Source organism: Armigeres subalbatus, chromosome 3, assembly GCF_024139115.2.
Source record: "Armigeres subalbatus isolate Guangzhou_Male chromosome 3, GZ_Asu_2, whole genome shotgun sequence".
Classification (NCBI taxonomy): domain Eukaryota; kingdom Metazoa; phylum Arthropoda; class Insecta; order Diptera; family Culicidae; genus Armigeres; species Armigeres subalbatus.
In genome coordinates this window covers 359761041-359780820 of record NC_085141.1, presented here as the reverse complement: position 1 = coordinate 359780820, position 19780 = coordinate 359761041, and the positions used below count along the sequence as shown (strand labels likewise).

General features: G+C 37.2%; 2 protein-coding genes across 22 annotated transcripts in view; both read left to right on the top strand.

The window, feature by feature from the left end:
- LOC134226237 (ryanodine receptor) overlaps positions 1-19780 on the top strand; it is a 160702-nt gene that overhangs the window by 43348 nt on the left and 97574 nt on the right. For all 18 annotated transcript variants that reach the window (XM_062706877.1, XM_062706875.1, XM_062706870.1 and 15 more), the window contains exon 3: positions 18068-18271. In XM_062706877.1, the coding sequence (XP_062562861.1) occupies positions 18068-18271 (204 nt within the window). The remainder of the gene's footprint in view (positions 1-18067; positions 18272-19780) is intronic.
- LOC134226238 (uncharacterized) lies at positions 1403-12168 on the top strand. 4 transcript variants are annotated; one of them, XM_062706884.1, is made up of 4 exons: positions 1403-1430; positions 4120-4227; positions 4287-4454; positions 11355-12168. In XM_062706884.1, exons 2-4 carry the CDS (start codon positions 4131-4133, stop codon positions 11666-11668), a joined length of 579 nt encoding a protein of 192 aa, XP_062562868.1. In that variant the 5' UTR covers positions 1403-1430; positions 4120-4130; the 3' UTR covers positions 11669-12168. The 4 variants fall into 4 exon arrangements, 3 of the variants coding, with proteins under 3 accessions (XP_062562868.1, XP_062562869.1, XP_062562867.1); XR_009983430.1 differs by lacking the exons at positions 1403-1430; positions 11355-12168 and adding an exon at positions 9800-9868 and having other exon boundaries at positions 3452-4227; XM_062706885.1 differs by lacking the exons at positions 1403-1430; positions 11355-12168 and adding an exon at positions 9157-9328 and having other exon boundaries at positions 3452-4227.

The window sequence follows — 19780 nt, the reverse complement described above, 5'->3', positions numbered from 1 at the left end:
GAAATGAAATTTAAGAGGACCGATGGTTATGATATATTTGATATTTCCTAACACAACAGTGCGAAAATGTCTTATCATCAATGGTCTATAAATGAAAACTTTGCGCTTCGCCTAATGACATTTTCCACCACAACTGCCCTTTCTACCCAACAACCATTGCGGACAAACGGCATTTCCGGCCAAAGACCTTTTCGGTCAAATTACCTGTTACATCCAAATTACCAGCTCGACCGTATGTCCTTTTCGTCGGTATGTCTTTCAGCTAAATGAAAGTTTCGACCAAACCACACCAAAAAACACAAATCTTACCTTACCTTATCTTAAAACCTTGGTATATACAATTCTGCAAGGTTTTGGACTTTTTATACAGATACTGTATTAAGTTGTTGATTTTTAAGATTTTTCGGCTATATAATTTGATTAGATATTTTTTTTAAATTTTGGCTACAAAATTTTAAATATTTGTTCTGATAAATCAGACTTCATAGCCGGAAAATCTCAAAAATAATACAAAATTATTAGATTTCAATACAATGTTCAGTGTAACCAACTTGATTTGGATCACTACACATTTTGGACCCTCCTGGCGACATTTTCTTGATTTGTGAACTAAAATCAATGCCGCTGTTAATTCCACCATTGGCTTCAGAAAAATACTATTGTTCAGCATCTGTTTCACTGGTTTCTCGTGCGAAAATAGCGATATCGAGAGCAAATTTCGAGAAAATTAGTTCGTCCAAGAAGGCAAGCGTTACAATGCGTTACGCTTATAAGTATACATCACTGAAAATCTCAGAACGCACACAACATTTTTTTGTCGAAATTGTGAATTTAAAACGCAGGAAGCTTCTCATTGATGCATGCCAATCGAAAGATAAGACTTTGCTTCGGCTCAATTGACCAGGGACAATTAGAAATTCGACTTTGAAGAGACTAAATTGGTGGTGTCCAAAATATGTACATTTGGGGGTCCAAAATATGTTGCACTGTCCAAAACGAAGAATATTTTAATTACGGAAAATTACAATTCTCAGCGATTTATCAATACTTGATGCCATTAACAAATCACTTTTTCATAAATGAGACTTTCACCTACACAGCAAAAAAATATGAAAATTATACGTGATGGAATTTATACACACACTCAAAATATAAAGCTGTAATTTTTTGCTGAATACATTTTTCCGTTAAACATAACGTAAACTGTTTAATGTATTCACCAGCATATAGAAACATATGTTTTATGATATAATTTCCCATTTCAAACTGATATTTAATGTGAATGAAGCATAATTTTACGTCATACTCTCATTTTTCTATCATACCAAACGTAAATTTACACGCCATTACCAAGTTCAACGCCGCGCTCTCAAATCAGGTTCAAACGTTTTTCAGTCGCCATATTGAATACGCGTGATCTGTGAAAAAAGGTTTGTTTTCTATCGATAATGTCGCGAAAAATCGTTTGTAGTTGCGGAAATGCAAGTGAAAGTGTTCCGGATTTCATTAATCACATCCGGATACATCGCAATCTCCTATTTTTCAAGTGCCCAGTCGATAAATGCGAACTCGCCTTCAAATCATACAGATCTTTCCGTAACCACTTGACAAGGCGTCACTCTGGTGCTGTCGTTGGCCCTTCTCGGAAATGCACACTTGCATTTTGTACATTTGAAGACACGGATATTAAAAGGATTTTCAAACATGCTCAAAAACACATTTCGGATGGTCAGCCTGTGTATTGCCCTTTAAGATGCCCGAGACGGAAGCCCTTTGCAACATTTAATAGTCTAAGACTTCATAACCTCTACGCCCACAAATTTGACTTTGTCCAAATGAGAAAAGATTGCATAGCTAACGTTAATGCGTCAATCCGGGAGCCAGATTTCAGTGCCGAAACACCCATTGAAAACGCCTCCGAGGACGGAGAAGAACCGATCAATCCTGGAAGAGCTGATGGTTTAATTGATTCAGTCTACGATTTGGAGTGCGCAGTGGAGAAATTATTGTCGTGTTTGTTTTTGAAGCTACTGTCCAAGTACCACATCACAGAAACCGCAATACAAGAAGTAGTGGAAGTATTATTTCAAGTAGGAACATTGCAACATAAGATAGTGAAACAGAAATGTGAAGTGTTAAGCGGTCAATTGCAGCTAACTCCCCTTTCCAAATTATCGTTAAGTAATGCTCTTGACGATGGAATACTGCAAAAATGTTTGGACCTGAGGGAAGCTTCCGGTCTGCCCATATGCGAAAATTATATTTCAGCAAAAACTTCTCTTTTGTCGCTCCTGAAAAAGTAGATTTGCAAAAAGATAATAACCACATTGAATGTTTTTATCACTATGTGCCTATTTTAGACACATTGCAAAGTCTTCTTAATGACAAAATAGTGTATGACGCGATATTTGGGTTGAAAACATCACTTCCCGGCTATTTGTGTGATTACACTGATGGCCTCAAGTTCAAGAACAGTCCTTTTTTTAATGACAAAACATTGAATCTGTTTATTTATCAAGATGCCGCAGAGGTGGTGGTTAATGCCATCGGTAATGCTACCTCGCGATACAAACTCTATTGCATCTATATGGTAATTGGTAATGTTGATCCGCATTTGAGAGGCCTAACAGATAACGTTCATCTTGTTGCGCTTTGCAAAACAAGGATCTTGCGTACTTTGGGATGGATAGTGTGTACCGAAGGATGATTGAGGATTTAAAGATTTTGGAGGAAGAGGGTATTGTTGTCAATGTGGAGGAAAAGATGAACGTATTTTGGATCTGTATTCACAACAATGAACGACAATTTGGGCGCTCACCAAGTTGCTGGATTGACGGAAAACTTTTCCAGGAGTTCTTATTTTTGTCGCACTTGCTACGTCAATCATGATTCTTTTGCAGAAGATCCACTATGCAAAGCAGAAAAAAGAACACCCGAGAGCAATGACTATGACTTAGAAGTTATCAGAGAAGATCCTCAAAAAATCCCATTCCGTGGAGTAAAACGAAGTTCTGTCTTTAATGAGCTCCGGTACTTTTAATATTTTGATTGTGGTTCTGCTCCATGTATAGCCCACGATATATTTGAAGGTTGGGCAAACAGTGACATTTTTTGATTCTCAAAAGAATGGTCACCGAGCGTACTATTTCATTGAATTTTCTGCAAGGCAGAGTCAATAGTTTATTCAAGCAATTAAAAATAAATACCAAGATCGAATTCAATTTCACTCGAAAATCCAAAAATATTAAAGCTAAAGCATGTGACATTTGGCATTTCATACAAATTGTGCCATTTATATTCATACAAAAAAATGTTAATTACAACGACCCTATGGTTAAGATGTTATTACTTATCAAGAAAATAACAGATACCGTCACGTCGACAATAGTTTCAGAACCGCAGATACGAATCTTAGCATCCGACTACGAGGAGTACATTGAAATGAGAGAAACTCAGTTTTCAGTTCCACTGCGCCCGAAGCACCATTTCTGTACACATTATCCCCAACTTATCTTATCACTGGGTCCTTTGATGTCCTACTGTACGCTTCATTGCGAAAGGAAACACTGTTTCTTCAAACGGTGTTTGAGAAGCACATTGAATTTCAAAAATGTTACTAAGTTTTGTACGGACCAGCATCAGTATTATCAGGGGCTACTGAGTACTCAAACAGTTCGATATCAAAATGATTTCATGCTCGATAATTTCATGGAAAACATGGAATACCTTCCAATGAAAACACAAGACCTTTTGAGGGAGCACGAACTTGATAAAATTTCGAATATATATGTAGAAAAAGGCAGTTACCTAGGCTATAGCTATGAGAGTGGTAAATATCTGTTTCTGGAGCATGATGAGTACGGCGAGAATTTCTATGTCATGAAAATCAACCTAATAATATACAACAAAGTATCACGAAAGATTGTAGTATTGGGCAGAAAAACTACTGTATGTAATGTTCATGAAAAAGGGCTAATGAAAATACTTGATGCTGATGACGCCGAGGACCGTCTAATCTGTAAAGGCATAGAGGAGTTCATAGACCGGGCACCACTGGACTCCTTTCAAGAGAAAGATGAAACATACTTATTCGTTAAACACTCGATTCCTCTTATGTAGCTTATTCCAAAATGGACACGATCGCGGTTTACAAAATTTGTGATGTAACCCGTATGAATCGACATACCGTAACCGCAGGCAGGAATGTTATCAGTTTAATGAAACAAGGTATTTATATATTGAACAATGTTGTTTTCTTAGATACTAACGTTGTATCTATTTTACAGGCTCACTAATGTTAAATAAACCAATCTCTCAAATCGTGCTGGAGAATGATGGATGCCAAATAACAAGCGATTTGGCTTTGGCTGCTTTCACGAACAGTTTATTTATGCTACTTAATGCCGAAGAGAGATGGACATCTGAAAATGTAAATGTTACATCGAAAGACACAGGTACGTATATCAATACCTATTCTCGACCATTCTGGCAACACAATATTATATTCTTCTAAAGCAAAATAATTTTCTGTCAAACTTCCATTCAAATGAAGTCATATTATCATTACAATTATCTCACATATTATGTGAATTGAGAATGCAAACAATTAAACTAGCAATCAGCATAATTTACTTACTATGTATCAAAGCAGGCGGTTTAGTCAAGTCCTTGTTTTATGTGGAGATATTACGTTCGAAAATCTACAAACAACTCATAGTTCTCCCGTTTTGAGGCTGTTGCATCCTTTAAAAATATTCAAATTCACAGCTACTTTTCCTTTCATTCAAAGTATGTAGCTCTGCCGGCGTTGAAACTCAATATACATTGCTGATGCACCTTAAATATTTACTTCGATTTATGATTTGTGTGCCTTTCACAAAAATACACTTGAACATTAATTCAAATAAGAAACACTCATGCTCAAAAATCACGTATAAGTCGAAGTAGAACTTTATCAAAACATACGTTCGCTTCAACCAACATTTACTTAAAAACATAGCTTTTTATGTCGACCAATTTCAAAACAGATGATTAAATCACTTTCTAATTTTCAATTTAGAAATGAAGTGTCAGATGAAAAGGCCCATCATCAGCGATTAAGGACAATGTTCCACCTAGGCGAGGGCTAATAGACCAAGCACAATGGATACACAGAAAAAAAAACCGTGGTAAAAATTACCATTGTGTTGTTTTTAAAACTACCATAAAATTAACCATGGTTTCAAAACAATTTACCAATGATTTGGTCGATGTAACAACATTCCGCAGGGATCACAGTTGATTTTTTCTGCGCGCATGGTAAAATCAAACGGGTTTGTTATCTGCTGAAAATCGTCAGTGCATATTCTTAAAAACCCTCAGAATGGTAGATCGCCATATTTTTCGCATGTACGCTTGCGTGCATTTTGACAGTTTTGCCATCTTATGCTACTGCGCTGGTAAACAACTAAAACTCGCGCCTGGTAATCTTAACTGGTAATCGAGGCTGGATTGATAACATAGAGAAACAATGTCAATTTGGAACAGCGAGTTTGCTGTCAAATCGGTTGTTCCAATCGAGCACAAGTGCAATTTGACAGTTCATTGATAATAATTTTAATTCTTTTACGTGATGTGATGCGACGCGACGCAACCAGTGCAATTTTACAGTTCATTGGTACACGTATCGAAAAAACCTTATAAGTTATAACAAAAAAGCATTCGAAAATACTAATGCACTTCATTATGCCACCTAATGAATGATCCCATACGAAAAAGCTAATAACATTCATAAGTTAATGAAATGTACATATGTTTTGGAATGTATGTGGCTAATGCGATGTTTAAGTTTTTTCTCATACATATCATTAAGCCGCTGCTTTGGCAAAAAAGTGTTAGAAATCTTAATAATAAATAACATTAATTTTTTTACGGTAATGATTGCTATTCTTTTACGTGTGTCGCGTCGCGTTGCATCACTCATAGCGTTTACTCTGGCTTGCCCCTTAGGTGCCCGCCAGAGTAAACGCGACCGTGCGATGCGACGCGACGCGTGCCACGCAAAGAAATAACAATTATTATCAATGAACTGTCAAATTACACTGTCTCGTCGGGCCGTCGCGTTTAGTCTGACTGCACCTGTTGATGGTGTTAGTTTGCATGCAATCAGATTTATCAAATCGACATTGTTGTTTCAAAAGGGCGAAAGTCGCAAACGTAAACATTGACTACTTCTGCTGATTTCAGGAAGATTAGAGACTTCTGGCGGTATTTTCCACTTCCGTTCGATAGAAGGCGCGGAGCGCCACCAGTTCCATGTGGTTGTTAGCTGGGAGCGGTCCTAGTTGTTGAGGAATTTACAGGAAAAGGCATTGTTTACGTTTGCGACATTGGCCCTTATGAAACAACAGTGTCGAAATCACCGTTTCAATCTTTGTTGTCGTTTTGAAAATTTGGTATAGGACACTGCACGGACTGTTTTGTCTCTTTCTTGCTGCAAAGAAATTTGAAAACAACAAGGCCAGTAAACGTCAAAATTTATGAAGAACAAAAGAGAAAGAGATTTTCTCGTGCAGTGTCCTATTGAGTTCATTGATAATTACTCTAGACCAACATTTGAAAAGGGCTTATAAGCCAAAATTTATTCCTTTTATTTCTTTGTCTACATATATATATATATATATATATATATATATATATATATATATATATATATATATATATATAAATATGCGGACAAAGAATCCAAATGATCTTAAATAAAAAAAAATATCAAAAGGAACAAATTTTGACTGTTATGCTCTTTTCAAATCTTAGTCTAGAATTGTTATTTCTTTACGTGAGTTGCGTCGCATCGCACGTGGCGTTTGCTCTGGCCGACACCTTAGTGTCAGAGTTGTCACACACGGAAGAAAAAAAGTACCCAAAATTGAGTACTTTTAAACTTACTTTTGAGTTATTTTTTCTCTTCGCTTTCATCCACTCTTTCTTTTGTTGTCAAAAACAAAAGAGCCAAACAATCCAACGACGCCAGTTCAATACGGGAAGCCAATGTTGAGTTTTATTACCTGAGGTCGAAATTGAGTGAATTAAACTTAAATTTGGGTCAATAAATTTTCCGTTGGGTACTTTTTTAACATGGGAGTAAAGGCAAACTACTTCGACCCTACTTACTCAATTTTGGCTTCCCGTACGGATGTTCGAGGTTGGGTGAATTAAACTCACTATTGGGTAGTTTATTTCTTCCGTGCATGAATAGGCCTAACTCGAGCATAAATTTGAAACACAGTTTTTATTCCAGTGTGTTGACTATACTGTCAAACACTGTTAAGTGTGTTGACTATACTGTCAAACTAGCTCTGGACCTCGGATCAATTTTGGACGATATCAATAGGAGGGAATGTAGGTGGTTTCTAACTTATCAACGCAAGGACACTGACTGGAGCATCGGAAGGATTCCATTATAATAGACAACGTCGAAAATGGATTGGCCGAATATATCAGATAGAACAGGCAATAGTAGATGCACAGGTAAACTGAATATCTATACCAACAACAACGCGCATAGTCCTTCATTTGAGCGAGATGCTTCGATATTCGACACGAGTATTCTTTACTCACTACGTAATCTATCGTCGACATACCCGTCGTAGTACAACTGCGAATAAATCACGAACGTTTTCAAAGAGTTATTTCGCTGAAGACCCGTTTCCCATAAAGCAACTGATACTACTTTTTGTTGATAAATTCGCTGCAATTACTGAATTACAAATGAATACCGCGGTATTTTCTACGGTAATGTTTATGAAGTGCAAAATTACATATGATTGAACATTACTGCCTCTTTCGTAGGTCCAAGTGTGACTAAAAAGTTATCATTTTATTTCAAGTTTCTCCTTTGTCAGTTTACTATCACAGCAGCATGATGTAAACGATCTTCTCAATTTGTTGCCTTTTAAATACTGCCGTGTCAAGCATATCTGTCCCATGTCGAAAAATATGCAACTGAGAAAAATGCGATTGAAGCTGGAAACATATTTTTCAGTTTGTAGGTAAATTGTCCCATGAAAATTTTATTAATAAACGTATATCGATGAAAATAGTGTATTTCTAATGGCTTAGTATGTTTCAAATGATAAACACTGTTTTTTAATGGAATTTATTCAGTGGGACATTTATGCAGCGAAATTGAAGACAAAATTGATAATTCCAAGCATATTTGTCCCAGTGCTAGAGTATCATCAGATTACTTTGTGCTTAGCAAAAGTTTAGTTTGGTCTGTATAATAACCTGATACAAATTAGATGCATTTCAAAGCGTATTGTAGTAAGGGGCCGTACACTAATAACGTTAGCTTTTGGGGGAGAGGGCTCTTACGCTCCATAGAAAAAAAAATCTGACATGGGGACGAGTGTGTCTGAAAACCCCAGAGATATTATACCTTACATAAGGGTAAGGACAGTGAGAATTGGTTCCTATATATAATTTGATCCTGAAATAAGTTCAGGTGAGTTATGTTTCAGCGCAGATGGATTTTCGGAAGAAGCATCAAAATAAGGTTCCGTGGTAACTCAATACCGCAATACTGATCTGAAATTTATTTCAGATTAGCATCTGATGTGTCGAGTGAAAACTTCAACCTGTGGGGGTGGGTGTATGAACATTTGAGTCATTTGTTAAGTCCATTTTACACAATTTCGAGAAGACATCAAACAATTTTTGAACAAATTGGCAAAGAACCTTTCGATTTCTTCGATACAGATCAATAGTTTTTGTCAACACTCAACACCCTGGGGCACTTCCAGTGCAAAAACTGTAACCAGTACTCCATAATTGCTATTCAAAGTGCGTGGACATATGTAGTTTCCAAAACAAACAAACAAAAATCATACATTCCTGAATAAGATTTTTTTTTCGTATTTTTTACCAGAATTCGTATTTTTGGAAGAGGTTTCAGAATATATAAAAATCTCATTTTGGCCAAAAATGTTACAAATGCAGTTTCTCAAACAAACGATTCATTTGTTAACACATGTTTAGGACCATTTTTTCGTAACAAGTTGCATTCGACGAGAAATTTGGCCCCATTGTTTGCTATTGAAAATCGATTAGTCACTTCGTTCCGAAGCTATTGCAAAAATCTTGTATATATGTAAATTAATTGGCCCTACCTTATAGCCATGTGCTAAGAAGCGCGACTACAAAGCGATGATGTGTAGGTGGCTCGGTTGGACTCACGGTCAAAGGAATTTTCGCGTGCAATTAGGCATAAAAGTATCATAGTTTTAGCCTCATCTTATACGAATGCAAATATGGTAATGCCAATAAGGAAAGAAGAAAACATATAAATAAATACATAGAATGCGAATAAAAATGAGAAACTTGAATAATCTTAATATGCTTCAATTATTATTTTCAAATTTTCATAATGCACAAGAAAGGCATCAACGATGTAAGGTAGATTAACGTGGATTAACCTTTTTTACCCATTGAAACTATATCACAACCCATATTCTTTCTCTGAAAGATTTGATAATGAAAATTGGCCTCTTCGAAGTAATTTAATACATGTTGTATGAAATTTATTTCAATGGGACAGTTATGCTTGGAAATTCTACAATGGGACAAAATGACTCGATATTTTTTCGCTAAGTTTTCGAACAAACTATATGTATTTATTCGTTCACAATAAAATATACATTAATTTAGAACGTTTGGTGCATAAAACTCAAAAACTTAAAAATCGACATGGGACAGCAGTATAGTCATACTACATTTGTACAATCAGTGTAACAAGATAAGTAACATCCTAATCTCATAGTTTCAGGAGAGATCATTGATATTGGCCAAAATTTGACTTTATCCCAGATGCCATCTGATGTCAACGCAACCGTCGAAGCGGGCACTCCCTCCCGCATACTTTCCCACCAACTTCAGCTCCCTCAGAATGTGCTGGCAATACTGCCAGAACCATGTGGCAATCCAACTGTAGCTGATCCTATCGCTATGCAGTTAATGACAGAACTTGAGGCACCGGATGAAGGACAAACTCAATTTCAAAAATCTCAACCGGCAATCGACACGGCCATGGCAGAAGATATACAAATTCCTACGTGCTCGAAGTATCTCAATGAAGAAATAAAATCATCTCCGAATGACAACATCACCGATGAAAATCTGTCACCAAATAAGCCAGCGAAACGTATCAATGACCCTGGATATCAACAATCCAGCAAGAAGCAAGCAACAAGTCTGCTGAAGTTCCGCACGTTCGAAATCAATTGGAATAAACTTGGTGACAATCTTCTAGAACGCCTTGGCGACCTACAAGAATTCATCTCGCAGAATCCCGAATCCGCTGTTCCTCGTTCGATTCGCTTCAAGAAAACCGAAATGACTAGCCTAGTGAACAATATTGTCGACCAGATGCGATGCGTCGACAACAATATCAGAGCGGATACAACAGAAACAGTTGCCAAGCAAATATTGGGAAAATATCCGTGTCTTGAGATACTTGACGACGACGGATTCAGTAACGGCCTAAGTCATATAACTATAAAACATAAGTTGATCAATCGAAACACGTATCTGAACCGCCTCAACAATCAAGCTAATACAACAACACTTACTCCAGTCGCCAAAAATAAGCGGGCAGGTACCTATCAGGAATATTGGAAAAGCTACAACTAATCATTGTACCAAGGAAGTAATGGCCAAACTACGGCGGGACGAGCCTACTTTACTGACCGATGAGTTCTTGGTGGAATCCCAAGGATTTGTTAGATCTCGAATGGATCAGAAAAGGGATCTTGCACTGATTATGTCAGAATTTCCGGTTTTCCGACGTAGGCGGCTGCTTAATCATCATTTTAAAGAAGCTACAGGAACCGATATTGAAATGTTGCGGAAATATTTCAATTCGAAGAAATCAAAAATCATTCTTTATTCAACTACCCAGAAACTGAATAAGCTGTCTGAGAAACCATCCGATCGTGATGTATTCTATTTTTTAGCAAAATTATTGGACGAAACCTAGAATGAAATAATCTAAAAGAAAGAGGTAGTAATCTATTTGAAATTTCATACCTTTAACATAAAAAATCACTCATGTTTCAGATCGGAACACGCATTGACGAAATTCGAGACGAAGCGGCAGCACCGGTTTTAATCGCCATAGGTAAATTAATTAAAGTTTTAGAGCTCATTGAGATTTGTAAAAGGAAATAAAAATAAGAGAAAATCCATTAATTACGTAACGAATGAAGCTATTTTTCGTAAACTGGAAAAGCAGATACGATCTATTTGAAACTTAAGAACTATTATATTCCGAAAACTGAAAATTTCTTACAAAACATATTTTATTTTGTTCGTTTCAGACATTGGTAACGGAGCAGATATGTATTATGTCTTTGCTGATCGTACTCGCCTTTCGGAAGGCACGACTGATTTTGTATGTGCCATACAGGACTTAATGAGTGTGCATTATGTGCACAGTTTCATGTATTTGAAAAGTGCGGCTAAATTCCTAGAGTTAGTGCAGGAATACTTCCTAAAAATTTTTACGACGAAAGGATCTAAGTCGAGTGCTGTACGTATTGGTAAGCAACAACGCACTGTAAAGAAAGTAATAGCATCTCTATCTCAATACGAGTCACCAAAACAGAAGGAGCCACCTCTCGACCAGATTTAACATCCGCTGCCTTTTCGTACCGGAATAAGTTCATCGTTATTTCCTCTAAACACAAACATTCACTTGTGCCAAGACATTGGCATACAAAACTCTCAAAATGTTTTTTTTTTTTGCAAAATTTATAGTATAAAATATTAGTTTAAGGATTCTTTCTAAACAAGCGACAAAATGGCATTCAAATCAGAATCACTTTGTAAGAAAATGTGTATTATTCATAAGTTTTCAACGCAATTGATTTTCAATAAACCTATAGAAAATGAAATAAAAGCATTTTTATTTGCAAAAATGGAAGAAACTCATGAAACATAAACATAACCTCAATTAAAATAATCGATATGAAAATTACGACGAGCTGTAATTTTACAGATTCTCAATTGTATAAGACGTGTAATTCTATAGCTTGATGTAATTTTACATTCAAACGTAATTTTATATATCATACGATGGAGGTCATTTTGTTACATTCAGTTGAACGTAATTTTACAGGTTTCGTTCGAACTGTGTATGAAATGGTGTGAATTCCGCCTATATCAAACGTATCATTTGATACATATAAGCAAATATCGGTAAGCACTTCCTCCAAAATGGAACATTTACCCAATATTAAAATTTTCCGAAAATGAAAATGTATTAAAATATGCCATCCGCTGCTATTTGGGTGGATCTTTGACCATATAACCGCATTGGATAAATAGAATTAGGCTTCACGTGTTTTTCGACCAAGTAGGTTTCTAACAAATGACTTTTGCTCAAACGACAGGAAATGCCGTTCGGATGAAGACCACAAGGCCAAAAGTTGTTTGGTCGAATATGTCATTTGGCCGAACGAACCATTTTTACGAAACCCATCTGGCCGAAAATGAATTAGACAACTGCAAATTGTTATCTGGCCAAAATGAACATACGGCCGAAAATGTCGTTTGACCGAAATGGTTTTTCGGTCGAATATATCATTTGGCCGAATGCCTTAACAGGTCATGTAGCCGAAAATTCCGCTTGGCCAAAATGGTCGTTTGATAGAAAGGACCATTTGGTCAAATGGGTTACCATTTTTTAACAACCAGCCGGGTCATAACACGCTGGACCATTTTTTTTGGAAATTTCGAAGAGTTCTCCAAGAAAATTCCAGAAAGTTTCTTGTGGAAACTCTTAAGAGTTTCTCGCGAATATTCCAAAAAAATTTCTGTTCTGTCTGAAAATTCATAAGTCATCCAGTCGAAATTCATCCCGCAAACATTTTTTTTCTGAAGAACCTCTAATGGAATTTCTGAAGAACCTAATGACGCCGAAAAAGTCAAGAAAAGATAAGGAACGAACGCAATAAAAAACGCCGCCGGCTAAAATTACTTTCAACATGACATCGCCGGTACTGACCAAAATTATGACAAACGTCGCCGCCAACGATTTTTGAACCGGCGCATACCTCTAGTCCGAATACAGGTCAAATAAGGAATCAAAACAGGCAGCAATGTGTTATTAAGTGGGATTTAATAAATATTTCAATAATAAATAGTCCATCCCTACCGAATTCTGGCTTTCCACGGAATGATTTTTGGTGAAAAATTAGGGAAAGATGGTCGGTTACCGGCACTGGGCGGGTGTAGGAGCCCCGACGTTACTTTTGATAGAAAACAAATATGGACATTTTGACATATGTCATACATGTTCTATATAAGCACGATCCTTTAGTACCGTCACCCGAACCAAACTGATGCCCATATTTTGCTTAACAAAGAAAACATTTGTTTAACAAGTGAAATCCTACTCAGAAGTTTGTTTTTCGATCATTTGATTAGTGTTTCAAAACGAAGTATAACGATCGAAAAGGTAAATTTATTACGTATTTACAAAGTACATTTACTCTATTTTGTGATTCAATATTGAATACTACCGCAACATATGTAATAAATCCTTTGTTTTTATTTTTCAAAATGGTTGCTGCACCCAAACATAGTCGATTATCGACACCCCATTTTCCAAAGGAAATATCAGGTTATTATCCACGATGTGAGCGAAAATAACATATTGGGGTCGTACACTAATTACGTAAGCAGCTTTTCTGAGTTTTTCAATCCCCCCTCCCCCCATGTAAGATTTTCTTCATACAATTTATTTTTTTTTATATGGAGCGTAAGAAAATGACAGACCCCCCTCCCCCCATAAGTGCTTACGTAATATGTGTACGATCCCTATGTTAAAATATGCCATCCATATAATGTACTCAAATGTAATTAATTGCATTGCCATTACAATCTTGATATGTTCAGTCAAAGCGCCCTCAGTTCATATCTATCCGTTTTAATGTTTGTTTTTTTTTTTGGGTGCCGACAACCGACTACCCTTTTCTAAACAACAAAAATTTTAATAAAATTTTTATAATAGGGGGAATGACGGCTTTGGCAGGTTTTGTTCTATTATTGTCAGGAGGTTTTTTATGACTGATTATGCTCAAATTTGGCCTAAACATTCTTTGCATAAATATTGTTATATGCATATATATTGCATATATCATTGCAAAGTATATTGTGGCTACATTTCATAAAATTTGGTCGACAAAACCCCCCCTGACAATAATAGAACAAAATCTGCCAAAGCCGTCTTTCCCCGTAGATAAAATAAATCAAATTTCTTTACTAGTTATTAGCTTATGCTTATAGGCAATATACAGACTTCCATTGGTATGTGAATTTCACCACTTTGTTCAATTGGGCGAAAGTTATTATCCAAGAAGAAAGGGTGTCGACAACCGACCACCTTCCCTTTCCCCTAAATTCTTTTTCATGAAATGACGCTCTTCGCGAAATAAAGCGCTTTCGAATAAATGGTCCATTCCGCGAGGCGTCGTACCACGAAAAAAAAACAGCAACATGTTTTTCGGCGAAATGGTACGCAATCGTAATCGGTTTGCCGAAGAAGAAAAATCTAAGTCCTTTTCTCGTATTTATTTGATTTTAGGCAGAAACGTTATCGATAAATTGATAATTTAAAAAATATACCAAATGTCTGCTTTCGTTTCCGTTTTCTTTTTGCTTCGAGGAATTCGGGGAATTGTTAGTCGAGAATATTACATTTGGGGAATTGGTTTTTGGGGAAATGTTATTCAACCGATTTATGGGCGATACAATTTTCAGAGATGATGATAGTACCTCAACCTCGTTGAAGACTACTAGTCGAAGTGCTGCGATCACAACAATAGATTTTGTGATTATCAACCAAGTTCGGTGTTTTGTGCATCACTTTCTAAGCCAAGTTTCAGTAGTAAGTAATGATGGTGAACAATTTTCAGAGTCTCGTATAGAAACGCTGTTATTAACAGCGCTGTTGGCCCCTAAAAAACTGCTTCCTGACACCTAGGTCTTCACATTTTCGAAACCTTATTACTAAGTAAATTAATTAGGATTTAATGAAATGTGAATGTTATACAGTTTTGAGATATGTAGCATGAAAACGTCAACAGAATGACCAAATAACGATGAGTCATCCAGCAAGAGCCTTTAAGGTTCCCCCAAACACACGCGACGCGACAGTCGCGACGCGATTCTATCGCTTGGCGACAGCGATTCTGTCGCCATTGGTATGGAAGCGTAAACAGAACATTGCCTGCAGCGACCCAACGATAGAATCGCGGCGGCTAGTTGTCGCCGTCGCGGCGATCAAATCGCTTAGGTCTGGGGGAGCCTTTAAAGTCATTACAAATGCTACTCGTAGATTGGACACTTGTGATATAGAAAATGGACAAATTTAAGGGATTTTAAAAGCGATTAAAATGCTACCTGGTGGCCATTTTACATATTCCCTTCAAATAGTGGCAACCCTGTTGTGTGCAACCCAATGCAGAAACAGTCAAGTAACTACTCTACGGATTTGTACATTGTACCGACCGCAAACCCTCCCAGCTGCAACAGGTTTTTAAAATCAAACGAAGGTCCAATCCAATAATTTCGTTTCATCCGGTTCATCCTGGAGCAGGTCAACGAATTCTAATAGTCCCTCTATTTGGTATTCATAGACAACGAAAAAGCTTTCGGTCGTTTGAACCGAAGAAGAAAAAAAAAAAAAAAAAAAAAAAAAAAAAGGAGACTGGTCCACCAAATCGTCGACCTCACCGAAGCACAGTACAGCTTTTACGTTCTACATTTAGAATTCTGCATAACGGAATTTTGTCCCGGAAGCCGATGAAGCGGAGCAACAAGATCATAGTGAGTGCAATTGACCAAACTGTGGGATACTCTGGCAGCCTTTATTATGGACTTTATTATAGACTAGGTGTTTCCTTGTTTGCTTAACACTATCATCCTTAGGGAAAATCCATAAAGTACGTCACGCAAAAATTGGCGATTTTCAACCCCCCTCCCCCCTTCGTCACACTTTTTGTATTAAAACTCCAAAATTTTTGTATGAGTCGTCACGCTGCTCGGAACCCCCCCTCCCCCCTAGGAGCGTGACGTACTTTGTGGATGGCCCCTTATTTGCTATGTTATATTTTTAGCTATTATTAATACATTTCAATTGCCTCTGGTCAACCCGGTTCGAATGTTCTTCTATGACATATATCAAAAACAACGTCAACAAGAACAAATCGTTAGATGTCTACACAAAACTTTGCATGTCTTGGTGGCCAATTAACTTCGGACGGTGGAACCAAGATTGACATAGGAATACGGATCAAGAAGGATAAGGCTGCTTTTGCGAGTTTAGGAAACATATGGAGATCCAATCAGATACGTCAACGCAATATATTTCGACTATTCAAAACTAACGTGAAATCTGTGTTGATATACGACAATGCGATTTGGCGTGCTTGAGCAGAGATCGCGAAGAAACTGCAAACATTCCGCTTTTGTCATTATCATTGTGGCATTCATATCGTCATTAAACGGCTGCTTAAGTGCCTGATATAGCATTTATAGCAACTTGAGGAGAGAGACATAATATGAACGTTTCCAGTTCGGAAGTACATATCTGATTTGAATAAATCAGTTTGCTTACAGTGTTGTAAAAGAGTTACATCGAGTTGAAGATCGATGTGTTTTTGTTGTGATTCATATCACGTAGACACAAAATGCAAACATGGCCAGAATGATGCCTTGCATTTGATATTTTTACCAGAAAATTCGTAGAGTGTTGAATAAAGGATTTCTTCATTGTTGCCTAATCAACATAATTTTGGTAGGTTTCATGAAAGAAGCAATGCACAAAAAGCAACTCACCCAAAAATTGAATTATCATGTAAACTAGTATCAAGAATGATGGAAACATCTCTTACCGAAGATGGACCGAAAGACTCACGGAACCATGCGGTTTGCATTTGGGAAATTGGGACGCACCGAAATTGATGTGAATATTGCAAACCAACAGATATGAGGCACCATCATCATCGTGTGGTAAACCACATTTCCCATTCGGCACCCCAGATTGTGTGCTGCGCATCATCCCCTTCCTTCGAGGATGTAATATTTACGGCCCACCATGCACGAGCTACAGTATGTACATATGTACGACCTTGTAGCGCGGGATAGAATCGGTAGAAATGCTAAAACGGAGTGCAGGCTCCCGTGACGTGAATCCCGTCGAGAATGCCTATATTTATTCACGCCTTCAGGAACTGATTCAGATGATACATAAAAGCTATGAAAATTAAAAACAAAATTAAATTATCGTTCCGCCTCAGATGCCTTGATAATGCGCGAATATTGAAGCCACTAAGCCTAGAAGAGGAAAGCCCATATTTCCTACTCACTTACCTAAATCTCTGCAGCGGAACTGTTCAGTATGGTTTCACATATTTTCTGAGACTTTTTTTTATTGTTATTGCTCAGTTGTCAAAATCACCGAAAATCTGTGTAATACATTTGCGATTTGTTTAAAGTTTGAAACTATACTAAAGCTGCTGATTATATTCCAATATTTTTAATGGATATTCTTATATCAGATAGTAAAATTGTAAAAACTTCAATGATAATTATAATTTTCATGTTTTTGCACGTCAATAATATAGTGGCATATTAATGGAAAAATCGCGAGGAGACGCGAGATACATTGTACGCTAGCGACGCATAATAGTTTTGCCGCGTGAAATCGACCAATACAAATGTGGATATTTTTGAATCTAAAACAGTTTTCCACTGTTTTATTTGCTCTGTTTGACACTAACACCAATTCTAGTAATACTAAGTACATATAGAATATATTGAATAAAATGGAATATGAAGAAATAGAAATTGACTGACATAAAACAACATAATTATCTAACCTTATCTCTGAAGGAACACACCCTACAGAAGAGCAATCTCGGCGACTTATTCTACAACAGAGCTTGAAGCAGCAAGCGTTGATACACTAACGATTCTACAAATGAGTTTCGTCTATCTCAACCCCACCTTTCGTTTCTCATTACAGGAAGACATGGTCTGTCTGTCCTGCACGGCTACGGGCGAACGTGTCTGCCTGGCGGCGGAAGGCTTCGGCAACCGGCATTGCTTTCTCGAGAACATTGCCGACAAGAACATCCCGCCGGACCTATCGCAGTGCGTGTTTGTCATCGAGCAGGCGCTCTCGGTCCGTGCCCTGCAGGAGCTGGTCACGGCCGCCGGTTCCGAAACCGTAAGTACACCCCCATCTCCTCTCAAGAGAGACAAGAACGTGTGCACTGAACATTGTCAGCGTGGCAAAAACCGCACAAACTTTGGAATGACGAGCAGAGGGACCTTAATTTTAAATATAGCTACAGGTAGTGAGATTTTCCCACAAAAACACCACCGACCCTCACGGCACTGTGATGTATGTGAGTTATATTGATGCACAAGCCGCAAAGAAGATTGTATCGTGGAAGCACATCTGCACAACTAGCGTCGTCTGTTAGGCTATAACGAGATAACACGTCCAATGTTCTGTAGGGTTTCAAGACGATTGGTACCATACCCGCCGCTAGACTTCAGACAATTTGCAGCAAACAGGTTCCCCACATCTTTTGACACACTTCTGGGGGATCAGTGTTGCTGGATTATAAGAACACATCCACACATTCAAGGGATTATTAGACTAGAAAACTGGCATTACTGAAAAAAGCACACTTTTATACTGACAAAGTTTTCCAGGGCACTACTTCCATCATCCAAAACACCTCCAGCATATTTTTGTGCCATCTACACTTTCTTGCTAACCTCATACCACCCCAACATTGACCGTATTGCTTCTGACGAGAACAGCAAAGTCATGTGTGCTGATTTCATTTATCACTGCCATGTCCACACGGACGATATGGATCTGGACCTGTTGCCCGTTGCCAACAAATCGAAGAAAACGAACTGTGAACTCAGCACACGACCTCTCAAGGAATGCACAACCAATAGGACGGTAAAATTTGATTGCAATATGTTTAATGACCCCCCTTTTTGTACCGCTCGAGCAAACATTAAACAACTGAACATAACAGTTACTGACAGTAGAAAAAGGATGATGTTTTTGGTTTTTATTTTTACGACCGTCCCCGAGCTGAATTTTTGAACAATCTCGTAAAATGAACATTCTTGCAACACACGGAGACATTGTTCGACAGTCCTACGAAACGGTCACATATAATCAGACACTCATTACACTTTAGGCGAAACACAAATTTCAGTTAAATGTAGGGCAAGGTTGCTGCCGATAATCGTCGCATGTCAGACTAATCTCCGATGAGTTTTTTATTCATTTAGGATTGATATGTGACCATAAACAGCGTAGGGATTGAACCGTATCAGAGCATTCGTAGAATTTTCGCGTACCAGTTTTCTTATTAAACATTACAATTTAAAATGGGTGAATAAAATGTAACTATGTGGCGCATCATGCAAAAAGAAATTTTTAAAAGAAAAAAATATATTTAAAATAATAAATATCAACAACCAGCTAATGATAAAAAAGTTATAACAAAACAATATCTTATTAATTAAAACAAATTGATATTCAACACTCTTAAATATTCAATTAAATAATAAGTCGTATTTATAAAAACTCTTACGTATATTTTAATTTATTATCAACGACAAACGACAAACAAATGCACATGATTAAACAAAAAAAAAAATAGATTGAAAAATAATGGAATAAATTAAATTCGATTCAAAGTGG

What these genes read in the sequence shown, in the direction of transcription:
- LOC134226238 (XM_062706884.1), top strand. Translation starts at nt 4,131, where the DNA reads ATGGACACGATCGCGGTTTACAAAATTTGTGATGTAACCCGTATGAAT. An exon ending in TATCAGTTTAATGAAACAAG is followed by an intron (nt 4,228 to 4,286) that starts GTATTTATATAT and finishes TCTATTTTACAG; the next exon opens with GCTCACTAATGTTAAATAAA. An exon ending in TGTTACATCGAAAGACACAG is followed by an intron (nt 4,455 to 11,354) that starts GTACGTATATCA and finishes TGTTCGTTTCAG; the next exon opens with ACATTGGTAACGGAGCAGAT.